This window comes from Podarcis cretensis (genome assembly GCF_951804945.1).
Source record: "Podarcis cretensis genome assembly, chromosome: 9".
In the NCBI taxonomy this organism is placed as follows: domain Eukaryota; kingdom Metazoa; phylum Chordata; class Lepidosauria; order Squamata; family Lacertidae; genus Podarcis; species Podarcis cretensis.
The window spans coordinates 12,547,979-12,563,262 of record NC_137178.1 but is presented as its reverse complement, the minus strand read 5'-3'; the positions used below and the strand labels follow the sequence as shown (position 1 = coordinate 12,563,262).

General features: G+C 41.8%; 1 protein-coding gene across 1 annotated transcript in view; it reads left to right on the top strand.

The window, feature by feature from the left end:
• The window catches only part of ANTXR2 (ANTXR cell adhesion molecule 2), a 157,314-nt gene extending 146,943 nt beyond the window's left edge, over nt 1-10,371 (top strand). Inside the window, exon 17 of the mRNA XM_079990947.1 lies at nt 6,997-10,371. Within this exon, the coding sequence (XP_079847073.1) occupies nt 6,997-7,035 (39 nt within the window). The 3' untranslated portion in view covers nt 7,036-10,371. The remainder of the gene's footprint in view (nt 1-6,996) is intronic.
• Nucleotides 10,372-15,284: the final 4,913 nt, after the last annotated feature.

The following is a 15,284-nucleotide window of genomic DNA, read 5'->3' as shown; positions in this document are numbered from 1 at the left end:
ATAGTCTTTAAATTTCTTCCAATCTTCTTCCACCAACTCCTCTCCCTGGTCTCGGATTCTGCCAGTCATTTCCGCCAGTTCCATATAGTCCATTACTGTCATCTGCCATTCTTCCAGGGTGGGTAGATCTTGTGTCTTCCAATACTTCGCGATGAGTATTCTTGCTGCTGTTGTGGCGTACATAAAGAAAGTTCTATCTTTCTTTGGCACCAATTGGCCGACCATGCCCAGGAGAAAGGCCTCTGGTTTCTTCAAGAAGGTATACTTAAATACCTTTTTCAATTCATTATAGCACCTTTTCACAAGATAACGGGCACCCCCAAAATAATTTAAAGTGAAGTTCACGGGAATTGTCACTCAAATTAGAAATGGCTGGTGCTTGCCTTACATGCTGCACTAATCATATTCACAGCAGGAGATGTGAAGTCATACGCAGGGCAGACCCATTAAAAGTAATGGACTTAAGTCCATTGATTTCCGTGGACATGACTTACTTTGGATGTCACCCAATGTCTTTAATACTGCCTTTTTATTTATAGGCAGAGCGATCCTAGAAGTGGCCTACAAGGTCCATTGCAGAAGTTCCTCTGAGTTTTTTTCCTTCTTTTTAAATGTTATGCTGCTGGTCTCTTGTAGAGGATTCCAGATACTTGGCTTTTTTGAGAGAGTAAGGGGGAAAGTTCAAGCTTGATAAAGGCATCGAATATGTGTGCTGCTTTAAAATCTCTTTTAGGATTCCAAAACAGGTCCCGTTCCTTAAACCTGCATCCTTAAGTGTATTGGCCCACCCAAGCTACGCTGATCACTCATGAGACAATCATGGGATGCCTGCATAACTCATGTTTTAATTAGTGTAGCCCTAAGACACTAATTTAGTTCAATTTTATACCGACTGCATGTTGGTATTGTTAAGGTTTATGACCCAATGATTTACAAGGCATGATACATCTGAATTCAAATTGGATGTATTGATTGTTTAATTGAGTAAGAGGGCATGAATGTAACATTAAGCCACCGCAATGACAGACTGTGGCAGTGGGGCTGAGAAGGTGGTTCAGTTTCCTTAGGTTTTTCTGTGCTGGAGGAGGGAAATCCCGATCAGTGAATTCCATCCCATATCTAACACTAGTTTATTTTAAATAGTTCATTAGTCATTCTTCAGCCATGGCCTCCCCAGTTAAAACATAGAGTAAAAAATAAAAGCTGTACAGAAAAACCCATGGTGTGGTCACAGCAGGCAACAAAATCTAACCCAGGCACCCCCAACTTTTGGCCCTCCAGATGTTTTGGACTACAGTTCCCATCATCCCTAACCACTGGTCCTGTTGGCTAGGGATCATGGGAGTTGTAGGCCAAAACATCTGGAGGGCCGCAGGTTGGGGATGCCTGATCTGACCTGAGAGAGAGAGAGAGAGAGAGAGAGAGAGAGAAAAGAAAGAAAGAAAGAAAGAAAGAAAGAAAGAAAGAAAGAAAACCCCAAAAGCAATTAAACTGAACTCTGGGGAGACAGTTCAAAAGAGAGGGATGTCACAAGAAGAAAGTCCCTAAAAACAGGAGCAAGGTTTTTATATACAGTGGTACCTCGGGTTACATACGCTTCAGGGTACAGACACCGCTAACCCAGAAATAATTGCTTCAGGTTAAGAACTTTGCTTCAGGATGAGAACAGAACTTGTGCTCCGGTGGCGCAGCAGCAGCAGCAGGAGGCCCCATTAGCTAAAGTGGTGCTTCAGGTTAAGAACAGTTTCAGGTTAAGTACGGACCTCCAGAACGAATTAAGTACTTAACCCGAGGTACCACTGTACAGCTTTATAATGCAATAGCATTCCCTCCCCCCCCCCCAATCTCAGTGGTTGGGATCGATCTTTATATAGCCAAAATGGCACCGTTCACATGCAAAAGAGGTATATAAACATTTACCTTGATCAGATGCATTGGGGCTGTTCTTATTTATTTATTTCTTAAAGTCTTATGCACTGAATTTCTGACTCCACTCCTTAGGTTTCAAATGTGTATGGAACTGGAATCGGGAGCAATGGGTTCTGGGTAGGATTTGGGACAGCAAATTAATTTCAATGCCAGGAAGTTGCTCCGGCTTTCTGTGGCAACTTTTAATGTGCCCTCTGCATGCATGCATTACAAAGCAGTGCAAACCTTGTCACATTCCATTACCTACACGTGCAACTTGTTCTTTTCTGCGCTGGCATGGAATCTTTGCTGTTACATCAATGGCGATACAACACCCCGACCTTCAAAGCTAATTAGCACTTTCTGTGTGTTTTCCAACATCCTGCCTTCGGATAAAGCAGGCTTGCAGCTCACAAAAAGATTCCCCCTTCTATGTACGGTTTTGATTTAATGCCTCTCATCTACAAGCCCATCAATATGGAGGGGGGAGATAAAATTGAGAATGCATAAAGAGAAAATGCTCCGTTGACATGGATGAATATCTCATAACCCTCTGTTCGCTTGGTAGCTGGATAGTGGCGGGTGGTAAGAACCATGGGGAGATAGAAAGGCCTTTGTATGTACTGTACAAGGTCTCAGGTTCATTTCCCAGTATCTCCAGCAACAAGTATCTCGAGTTACTGTTGTGAGCCAGACTGGACAGTAGTGAGATCAGTAGTGTGACATCTTCCCACACAGAAATAAGCTATTTGGGGTGGTTTCTGATTAGTTTCATAGTCAAACACTGGTCATTTGCAATTTGCAAGCCAGCAGTAATAATGATGGATTCAACGACTGCATTCAGATTAACTGCAAACCATGGTTTGTCGTTACAAGCACAAGCTTCTTTAAGCTCACATTCTTTTTCCTCTGTGGATGAGAGTTTAGAAGCTTTTGTTCTGGGTTCTCAGCAAAACGTAGTTTACTTTGCATTTTAGTTTCTTGTTTATATATATTTTGGAGGCAATATATGCGAGCCACTTTTAATATTTGAACACATTCCATAAAAATCAAAATGATGATGATGATGATGATGATTACTGCTGTGGATTATGCATAAATGTTTGGCGTTGGTGACTATTTACAATTGCATTTGGAGCCCTGACAATCTCAGATGGATTTTGTGGATTCCTGAAAAGAGATCCATGCATGTGTGCCCCTACTTTTGTGACATACACAAGAGAATGCTGACAATCACATTTAGATGACTGTCAACATCTACTGTGGTGTCTCTTGATTTCTTTAGACCTTGACAGAGTTCTGAGATTGTCAACATTCCCATGTAAATGTCAACCGTCAACCGTTTTCAAACATTCACCATAACATATGTACATCAGAGTCCACGGAAGTCAGAGGGAGTTTTCCTGCCGTCTTTGTCTTCTTCACTTCATTCACATGCTATTCAAAATTCAAACTTCAGATTAGATTAGGTTGCTTGACTTCCAGTAAATATGAACCCAGCATATGTGTGTTCTCATTTGAATATTCATAATATATTTCATTTGCTAATTTGGAAAGCCCGACTTGTTTCAGCTCAGGGTTACAGATCCCCAGTCAACGTGTGAAAATGGGCCAGGGCGTTACCATCAGAAAACTAGAGTTGTCGGCTATGGAAATCTAGGCACAAAGCGAATACACTGTGAGACAAATAAGAAAGCTCCGGGAACTGGATGCATCTTGCTAGTCTTAATGTTCTGGTGTGGTCTCTGGTGGTTGTGGCTGCCTTCTCAAATTGTGGTGCCCTCCAGATGTTTTGGACTGTGATTCCAACAGTCCCAGCCAGCATGGCCAATGGTGAGCAATGATTAGAGTTGTTGTTCAAAACATTGGCTGGGGAAGGCTGGTCTATATCTATAACTTATGCAGCTGTGATTTACTCAGTACAGTGGTACCTCGGGTTAAGAACTTAATTCGTTCTGGAGGTCCGTTCTTAACCTGAAACTGTTCTTAACCTGAAACACCACTTTAGCTAATGGGGCCTCCCGCTGCTGCCGCACAATTTCTGTTCTCATCCTGAAGCAAAGTTCTTAACCCGAGGTACTATTTCTGGGTTAGCTGAGTCTGTAACCTGAAGCGTCTCTAACCCGAGGTACCACTGCACTGAGATGGCAAAGTTCTCTATCCGTAATAGGAACCCACTCCACTGAGATTGTACATACAACACTCTCTTTTCCAGTCCCTTGACTGCATTTCACGGTGCTTTTTGGGCACCGCGTTTTAATCCAATGCGATTTTTAGTTATTTTAGTGATTTATTAGACTTATATACCACCCCTCATCATAAGATCTCAGGGTGGATCACAAGATAAGAATACAGTGGTACCTCAGGTTGCAGACGCTTCAGGTTACAGGCTCCACTAACCCAGAAATAGTACCTCGGGTTAAGAGCTTTGCTTCAGGATGAGAACAGAAATTGCGTGGTGGTGGCAGCGGGAGGCCCCATTAGCTAAAGTAGTAGCTCAGGTTAAGAACAGTTTCAGGTTAAGAATGGACCTCCGAAACGAATTAAGTTCTTAACCCAAGGTACCACTGTATAAGATAAAAGCACAAATAAATAGTTAAAACAAAAACAACAAGAAACAACCACAGTTAAAAGGCTGTACGTAGAATATTAATCGATCAAAGGCCTGGTTGAAGAGGAATGTTTTCGCCTGGTGCCTAAAGGGGTAGCCACCACAGAAAATGGGACCTTGATGGCACCTAATGGTTGTGTCAGCTCCTGACCTAGAATGGGGCATTTCAACCTCAGGACAAGTGCACCACCACAACCCCATTTGCAGAAAGATTACTCCAGTGCTGTGGACACATATGTTTAGGGTTGCTGTATTTATTTTGTGCTACTGTTCTATGAATGGTTTGGGTGGGGTGGGGGAAAACACATAATTTGTATCTAATATACTTTTACTCAGAGCAAGCCCATTGAAATGAATCCACATTGATTTCAGTGGGTCTACTGAGTAAAAGTTAGTTGAATACTTTTTGTGATTGGTTCGTTAAAAAAAAAGTGTAGATTTTACTTTAAAAAGAAGAAGCAGAGTAGATTTAAAGGCAGTGGGCCTGATCCAGATATGCACCCCAAAATTGCTTGATGAGCACACACAAAACCTGTGCATCAGAGGTGTAGGACACAGGGACATATATGCCATTTACATTTGTCTGCAGAAGCGGGGCATGTGTGGTGTTTTTTTTTTTTACATCTGAGCACAGATGTGTGCTGGGATCAGATGTAGGTAATTATTCCGAGTTGCACAAGTTCCAGATCTTCTGTTGTCAGAAGTGGAATCTGCCTTCCCCGTCCACATGGGCTATTCTGGGCTTCTAAGTGCAGAAAGATCCTCCATCCTCTCTCTCTGAGTTTGGGTGTTTCCCTTCCTCTTCTGTGAATTGAAATTCTGCGTATTTTTGCATTCACTAGGACCTCGCTAGATCTTTTTTTTTTTTCCAAAAAAGCAAAAAAAGCAGGGAAAGGAAAAAAATCAATTAAGTATATTATATTAGTTAATATTGCCTTACAGTATGTTAATTAGTTCAAAAGCAACCTAAACATTTCAAAACAGTTTCTGATTTAAATCATGAAGAGCAGCAATTTCACCAACTGTAGGCTGACACTAGTCATGGTCCTGAATGTGTTGTGCAAATTATGTTAATTGCATGCAACTAATATATGTAAATCTACATTCCTTCAGAGCATGATGCATACCCGGTGTGGCCCTGGTTGCTGAGCAAGCTGCTCATGCTCTTGATTTTAATCAAGGCCTTCTGCTGGGTGATGATGCAAATCATGATTACATTAATCTATCCACCGTGGACAATGTGTTTAAAGAGAGTTATGCTCTTAGTTTACTATGGTAAATTTTTTTTATTAGGGATATCGGGTATATGGTACTTAAACGGTCCAGAAAAATATCTGCATTCAGTCGGTTGTAGCAAAACCTCCAACGATTTCCGTGGAACTGACCTCTTTATCTTAGCATAAGCTTTTGTTGGCCAACATGAAGCCACATGGCTGTAGAATCAGTTGCAGTACTCTATGAGAAAGAGGCCGTGAGAAATTACACAGTGTATTTTACCATGCTGATTTAAACAGTGATTTAATTGATCCACGGAAAGCTTATCACCTGACCGACTTCATTTTTATTCTTTGGAGCCAAAATCAGAGGAGCATGTCAGACATGAGTTCTTTACATAAGCCAAAGCAAATACATCAGGCCCCTCTAAGTTAAAACTTGGACAGTGTCCCATTGTTAATCCTTTGGTTCATACTCAATAAGATATCCAACCTTGAAGACAAGTAGTGTCATTTGCTTGTCATTAGCAAACCTTATTTGGAGATTAGTCTTCAGCAAAGCCAGAGGATAGACCAAACCATGGAGTCTTCCACTGAATATCGATATATGCATTGTTTAAATGTTCAGAGATAATAATATATGGGAAACCATTAATGACAGATCTTTCAACATGTTTCTTTTGACCATTTTTTCCCCAGATGGATGGTTGTGTTAATCGGTTGCCCAGGTGGGCAGGAAGTAGATCAGGATCTAGTGGCACATCTCTTGGTGATCTGCATTAGATCAGCAGGGATTTCTTACTCATGGTACTTTGACCATAGCAACAACAACATGCTGAAATGAAAAGAAAGATTATTGTAACATCTTAAAGACTAACAATGTTTTTTTTTTAATAGCATAAACACTTGTGGAATACGACCTATGTCACCAGATGCATGAAGTATTGTCCTGAATTATGCTTCAAAATCTGATGAAGTGGACTGTAGGCCACAAAAGCTAATGAATTTGTTAATCTTTAAGGTGCCATGAGCCTCTCTGTTGCTTTCTCTCTTTCATGCTATGGGTTTCTGTAGGATTCCAGTTATCTGAAAGACTGAATAGCCAGGGTTCCTATTGCCGACAATAGGATAGCATGGTCCTTCTCAGGGATTATATCCCAAAGGATTATATCCATTATCCAACCATTCTGTCTTTGTTTTTAAAATGTAGTTATTACCACCATTCACACTAACACCTCCATTGTGTTCTCTCTCTCTTTTTAGGGCCGTTGCATGAACTTCACCCGAGTCCAGTCTCAGTAAAGGAAGGCAAAGAGGAGGAACAGCCGCCGCTTCTGCGATGCAACCAAAGAACGCCAACAAAGCACTTAAACAAAATCCTCAGAACAACTTCAGCCTCTCAGCCTGGAAGTTTTGCTGCATTTGATTCCACCGCAAGCCACCTACTGCTGCACTAAGCTCTGATGCCCGCCATTTTCTTCTCAGCTTGTTACCTCATGCAGTATTCATTACCGTATTATATTATTTAGGAACATAGGAAGCTGCCGTATGCCAAGCCAAACCATTGGTCCAGTGCATTGCCTACATTGACTGGCAGAATTCCAGATGGGAATCCCTCCCAGTTCTACCTGGAGAGATGTTGGGGACCGAACCTGGAACCTTCTTCATGCAAAGCAGATAATTCTGCCACTAAGCTATGGCCTAAAGGTGATGTTATAAAGTGCGCGCGTCTAGGTTTTCAACAAAAGATCCGTTCCAGGAATCACAACCGAATGACCAATGACATTGGCTTTTGTTGTTATTGTAGCTGAACAATATGCACTCGAGCCTTCATGTGCCCCTAGTGGGAGCTGCCTTGTTTCTTGGACGCGACGACAGCGCTTGCTACTCAAATAGGAAACTCTTCGCCACAGGCAGGAGACTCAGATTCCCGCCAGGCTTGGGGAAACGCAAGAGTTCATTGCTCTCAGCGATGTCATGTCACGAAATCCTTCCAAGTCCCATCTCAGCCCCCTCCACTGCCACCCATCGGAGTGTGCCTTACGGGAACCTTCTGACTGAAAATCTTGTCACTTTAACACTGAGCAGTGCACATGCATGACAAAATCGTAGACATGGTGCCTCAAGGTATTGGTGGCAAGCGAGACTTTGCCCTTTAGTTTCTGAAGACACCTTTCTTTCATTATGTACCCAGGACAGGAAGAAAAATTAATAGAGCGTTATTCTACAGGAAGACAGCCTGTAACCAGGGATCTCGAGCAGAGATTGAGGGACTGACACTACCCCAGGCTTTGGCATTGTGGCCGATATTTTTCCCTCTCTAACTTTCCCCTTTTTTGCACTCGGCACTCAGTAGCACATGAAAACATTAGCCTCTGTAAACATACCTAGCCATTCTAGGCTTATGTATTGTTGTTGTTGTTATAAGATTGGAAAAAAGCCATTGCCACAACGCTGGCATCTCAGGGTCCTTTTCTCTCTCCTCTCCAACCCCCAACCCCCACCCCACAAATCTCCAAGGGCTCTTCAACGTCACAAGCCAGCAACTCTCTGTGCATGAGAATTTCAAAGTTTAATTAATATAATTAAAGGCAACAGCAAGCAGCAGCCTGTGAAGGTTTTGCTCATCTTTTTTATGCCTTTTGACATTGAATGACCTATTACTGTATGCGCATTACTCAGTTTTTTGAGGGGGTACCATGCTTTGGTGGAAATTCAACACTGGGGCCAAGAAAGGAGAGAGGGAGATGGGAGACGAGGCACCTCCTTTCCTCAGTTTATAAATTAAATGTGCTGGAGTGCCGGCCATTGGTAAAACGTTGACAAACTATGTATTATTATTTTTTTTAATGGAAAAACCAGTGTTGTGTCACGTTGGCAGTGCCAAATTATGTTAGCGTGAGTGGAAGCACTGTGGGGGAGGAAGGAGGCAGCAGCTGAAGAAAAAGGCTCAAATGATCCAGTCACTTTTGATACTGTACTTCAGATGCAAAATGGATATTCGAGTCGAAACCTGACAAAGTGCGCGTACTTTGATGGGAACTGGTATAGACAATGACCAGTGGCTGGGTCAGTGGGATGTCTCTCTGCGCGCAGGGAGGCTTATCAAATGACACTAAAAATAAGTTCAACAACCATCACGTCTGAGGGGAAAAGGCGAACATTTCACGTTTGGTGGGCATGCCTGCGCGGAAGACGGGAAAGAGCGAAAGGGATGCGTGCTGGTCTAATTATCCCCTTTGTTGCTTTTCATTGAAATCCCAAGGGGCGTGGAATAATTCCCCTTGGTTCCCAAAGCAAGACTCCCGCCACACAATGTAGCCTCTTGCTGAACAGCTATTTTGGGCTGGAGATTGTTGACATCGCCGGTAGCGTTGCCAACACCCCATGTGAGCTCGCATGGATGAAATCCTTTACCTGAGGTGCTACTACAAGTCATTCCACTCTTTTTATTTAAGCTCTTCTCTCCAGAGCCAGTGCCTTCTTTTTGCTGGGGGGGTTACCTTCTTTCTTGGCTTCTGGTTTCGACCAGGAGACCCACCTTCCGATGTCATCACATGAGTTCCAAGAAGGCATGTCACAGGCTAACTCAGGGGATTTACGCTGGCTGTACAATTATTTAAATTTGTCAGATGCTACAGCATGGGCGATGCGCAGTGTTAGCAATGTAAATAAGACAGGAAAATGTGCCGCCGCCATCACTTTCGGCAGACTCTATTGGGGATGGAATTGGAGCTAAGATCAGATCGGCAGACCCTTTCGACAGGGTCAGAGTACGACGACGCTGTCCGTTTTATATCCAAAATATGTAACACTTGCAGTTCCTTCACAAGCAGATATTTATAGTTTACTGCAAAACCTTGTTTATGTCTGTGTAAATTCTGACTTCCTCTGCTTACGGCGAAAACCAAACAATGTACATTTTCTGATTTGCTGCTCTGCACATACCTGGGGAAAACGGTGCTATAGATTTGCGTCAAGATATTGAACCATTGAGTGTGAAATTTGCAATCAATTCAGACACTGAACATGAAATTTTGCCTCTGAAGTGAAATGTTTAGGGAAGCAAATAACCTTGACACACCCATGGCTACCTGTAAAATAGCATATTTAAAGCAATTTCTTTATTTTCTTTCTAAAATGATTGCTCTGTGTTGCAGAAAACTAAAACCAAAATGAATATTTAAAAGGAAGACATGGGTAATATATTTGTGGCACTCCAAAGGGCCATATTTAATGTTGATCATATAGTTCCATCTTTATGAGTTTCTATTTCCAAGAAATAAAACACCGAAATGTGGTTATTTATCATAATAGTCTTTCATGCAGAACAACAAAGGTTTCTCAGGGTTTAACATTACATGGCGTTCGTTATTTTATGAAACCTTTTTTGTTACTCATGTAAAAATACTTACAATATTTAAATATATGTAGTAGCTGAAATGCATATTTTTAAATATTGATGGAAATAGGGACATAATTTAATACCTACTTTTTTAAAAGCCCCTGGCTTAATAATAATCACGGGTGTGTTTGCCAACTTCATGTGCAGTGAGCTTCAATGCAAATGTACCAAAGCATTATTAATTTAACAGAGTTTATTAAATGTATTAAAGCTATATGTTTATAAAATTATAAGAGTCATCTCTATTAATCTCTGAATGAGGTTTCATGGCATTCATGATGGAGTCATAACACTTTGGTAAGATACTGGAGTCAGAATGGACTTCATTGCAGCAGATGTTGATATCAACAGCACAATTTAGGGAAATAAAGACATACTTTTCTTCCAGTATATTTCTAAAGTACAAAAGAGGACTCGGGGGGGGGGGGTTACAGGACTCCCAGGAACATCATGAAGGGCCTGTGTGTATTTGTGTGTGTACACGCACGAGGGCTTGTGAAAAATAGGTGAATGCAATGGATTACAGTAATACATTCTATGGTGAGGTTTTAAAACAAACATAAAAATCCCACTTTACATATGTAAATATACAAGTCATAATGGAGATCAGTTTTATTTTTCTTACCAAAATACCATTAAAATGAAAATATATTGGCTTGTGCATCAATTAGGGATGGCTCAATTTATTCGGCCAACCCTAATTGATTCACAAGCCAATGTATTTTACTTTCTCATTTTTCTCATTTTTCACTCAGGTTCCATAGCCCATATTCCCACATCAGTTTGTGTGTGTGTGTTTTTAAAAAAAGTCCTCATGAAAATTCATCAGCATTTTAGTGCGAATTGCTCACCATATACACGTTTTGCATACATTTTTGCACATTATAAACATGTTTGCAATTTCCCCATATATAATGCATTATTGTGTGTTATTTTCTGTGGCCTGTTGAATGTGTTTGTAGAAGGCAAGGGGATTGTTGGTTTGTTTTTGTTCTTCTATGATGTATTTTGTGTTCTCATTTTGTATTTTTATGCCGTGAACCACCCTGTGACCTTCAGATGAAGGGCAGTATACAAATTTAATTTATAATTGCAATACACACATTCATATGCACACTAGTATATTATTATTATTATTTCCAGTGATGTATTAGTCCCTTTCTAAGCTACCATCTCAAGGTGATTGACACATAAATAAAAACAGCTGAAAACACAAAAGCTGCAAGCATATTTTAAAAGGACTAAAACCCTAATAAGGAGGCGCTTGTGGTAAAAAAAAAAACATTTAACTGCTGGGGAAAACCTGTCAGAATAAAATTGTTTTCTACTGTTTCCAGAAAGTGTAAAGTGGGCAACTGTTGGATCTTGACAGGAATGCTGTTCCACAGAATAGGGGCAGTCACATTAAAAGCCCTGCTCCGAGTTACTTTGCATTTTTATACATCATAATTATATTAGCAAAGTGCAAATTTCAAATTTTCAAATTTTCGTTTGCATCTTGTTTCAAAAGTGCTGATTTAGTAGATGCGTCTTTGAATGTGAACTGAATCAAATTTCTCCCATCCCTAGGAACAATATACCAAGTTTTCTGTTGGAATCTGATGCATAGCTCAGATACCTAGATAGAGAACTGGAATCTATTAAAAGCTGCCCTTCTTCCCCACTGATATTTTACTTCTCCTTTTTCTCCCAAATGGTAGCAACACATGTACAAACACATTACAACTTCTTCAAAGTATTGCAATTGTCTCTTGCGCTTAGATTCACCAGGTTATTTCTGGTTAATACTTTGAGAAGAGCAAATTTTAATACCACTTCATCAGCCAGACACAGTCTTGTACATATAACTGTATTTCTGCCTTAATCTTCATTGTATGAGGAAGCAATTATTTTATTGTTGGTCACATACAAATAATGCATGGATATGAATTGCTTGCAATTGCCTTGTGAGGAAAGCAGATCGCTGAGTGCTTCTCAAAAGGAACACTATCGTGTTGGACTGGTATTCTGTCAGTAGTTGAAATGTTTCACAAATGAGAGAAAAAGCTGGTGTTGACCAAAGATTAAAATTCATTTATTTCAAGGAGCCTTATGGAACTCAGCTAGTGTGCATTAGTGAGTTACTGCAAGAGGCTTAGACTGCATACAGTGGGCATGATCATTCAACAAACCACTGTGATCAAGTGGTATATAAATACCTCAAATAAATAAACACTGAAATTTCCCTTGTTTTAAACACATCAGGTTAAAGCACACAACTTCATTCACCCGTTGATAGCTGTGGAGCTTAAAGCTGCCTAATTGTACCCATAACTGATAAATCATTGCCCAGTCCTATAGGTTGTGCCCATTTGAACACAGTTCTTTTGCTGGAAAAAACGTGCGGCATTCTTGTGGCACCCTAAATGAATACCTCGGGCCCTGCTCCCAGCATGAAATTTAGGAGAAATCTTGCTGTAGTTCTTTGCCAATGCATAGCTATGCTGGCACTGGAAGCTTTGGAATTAGCGTTAGGGTGAAAGTGTCTAATTGTGGTACCATCACCTCCTTGTTTCAAAGAAAACTTTGCCTGCAGCAAATAAGGGTTTTCCTTTATACCTCAAGAGTTCTCTTGTACTACCCTATTGCTGGTGGCTTTCTGAGACTGACCACCAGAAAAAGGCCATGGGAATCTGGGCAGCCAAATTTAAGAAGGATCTTGACAAGCTGGAACGCGTGCAGAAGAGGGCAACCAAGATGATCAAGGGTCTGGAAACCAAGCCTTATGAGGAACGGTTGAAGGAGCTGAGTATGTTTAGCCTGGAAAAGAGGAGACTGACATGAGATGTGATCAAGGTAAAGGGGCCCCTGACCATTAGGTCCAGTCGTGACCGACTCTGGGGTTGCAGCGCTCATCTCACTTTATTGGCCAAGGGAGCCGACATACAGCTTCCGGGTCATGTGGCCAGCATGACTAAGCTGCTTCTGGCGAACCAGAGCAGCGCACGGAAACGCTGTTTACCTTCCCGCCGGAGCGGTACCTATTTATCTACTTGCACTTTGACATGCTTTTGAACTGCTAGGTTGGCAGGAGCAGGCACCAAGCAATGGGAGCTCACCCTGTTGCGAGGATTCGAACCACCGACCTTCTGATTGGCAAGTCCTAGGCTCTGTGGTTTAACCCACTGCACCACCTTCAAATATCTCAAGGGATGTCACGAGGAAGAGGGAACAAGCTTGTTTTCTCCTGCTCTGGAGGGTAGGATTCAAACCAATGGGTTCAAGTTACAAGAAGGAGATTCCAACTAAACATCAGGAAGAACTTTCCGAAAGAGCTGCTTGGCTGTGGAACGGTCTGCCTAGGGAGGTGGTGGGCTCTCTCCTTCGTTGGAGCTTTTAAATCAGAGGTTGAGTGGCCATCTGTCATGGATACTTTAGCTGAGATTCGTGCATTGAAGGGGGTTGGATTAGATGACCCTCGGACTCCCTTCCAACTCTACAATTCTGTGATTCTTTGAGTCTCTCATACAGTGGTACTTCTGGTGGAGAACTTAATTCGTTCTGGAGGTCCGTTCTTAACCTGAAACTGTTCTTAACCTGAGGTACCACTTTAGCTAATGGGGCCTCCAGCTGCTGCTGCACCATCTCTGTTCTCATCCTGAAGCAAAGTTCTTAACCCAAGGTACTATTTTTGGGTTAGCGGAGTCTGTAACCTGAAGCGTTTGTAACCGAAGGTACCACTGTATTTGTGCAGGCAACCCTGGGCTTGATTTTATGCCCTGCATTTGAAAGCACAGATTTGAGGTGTAAATATTCCGCTTTTTCTTCAAAGCAAAAAAATTAAAAATGACATGACACAACAACAACAATTCAAGTGTGAGGAAGAGGTGGAGGTTCCAGAACACTACTATGTTTTTTAAAAAGAAAGAAAGAAAGAAAGAAAGAAAGAAAGAAAGAAAGAAAGATAAAATAACAAACTCATCAGTGGGGGAAAAGGCAACCCTAGGATGATTTATCAGCAAAGAATAACCAATGGTGACAACAGTGTTGGCAGAAAAGGGTCCGTTTCAAGAATCTTTGCCGCATCAAGTTTGTATTTACTCATTCTGGTAATATGATGATTTAATTAGTTGGTGCCTATCTGAGGTTAAATGAATCGTTATTTTGTAAGCATTCTGTTTCACCTGGTATTTAATTTAACCAGAAAGTGGTGCGGGTTTTCACTGAACATTCATCTCCCAGATTTAAACAAAGGAGACAGTTCAGGCTAGTTATTAAAGGAGAAAGAATGAGAAAATGCCATAAACAGCTTTGTTCTGGGGAGAGGCTGGGTGGGGGAGAGAAACAGCCCAAGGCTGGAAATGGCTAGCATATAACTATAATATATTTTCTGCTGCTTGATTTCCACCTTATATATATATATTCCATGCCATCCATTCTTAAATGCTTATATAATTGTTTACATAATACTGGTTCATTAAATAAAAAGAGAAATTCTGGAGAAATTTGCCCTACTCTTCAGTTAGACAACTCAGCACATGCACATACACACTGATTTGGCCCTACAAAATAGTCTGAGTTTATGGGATTCTGCATTGATGAAGGTCTATTCATGCTGATTGACATTACAGCCCACACATCTTCCTACAGCAGGGGTAGGCAACCTAAGGCCAATGGGCCACAAGCAGCCCACATGGGTCGTTTAACTGGCCCATGAGCCGCCCCCCAAACTGAGCCACTCGCTGTGCTAAACTGATGCAGCGCGGCACGGGGACTCGCTTCTGTGGCGCCGGAAATCTCTTCTGCGCATGTGCAGATGCCGGAAATCGCGTCTGCACAGACACAGACACCGGAAATTACGGCGCTCGTGCGCATGCGCCATTTGACCCACGGAGGGATCTCCGCTGGTGAATTGGCCCAGGAGAGGTAAACCTTGCTGACCCCAGACCTACAGGGTATGCTCCTACTTTGACTACAACAGAAGTCATTCAAGCCAGTGTGGTGTAGTGGTTAAGAGCGGTAGACTCGTAATCTGGGGAACTGGGTTCGCTTCCCCGCTCCTCCACATGCAGCTGCTGGGTGACCTTGAGCTAGTCACACTTCTCTGAAGTCTCTCAGCCCCATTCACCTCACAGAGTATTTGTTGTGGGGGAGGAAGGGAAAGGAG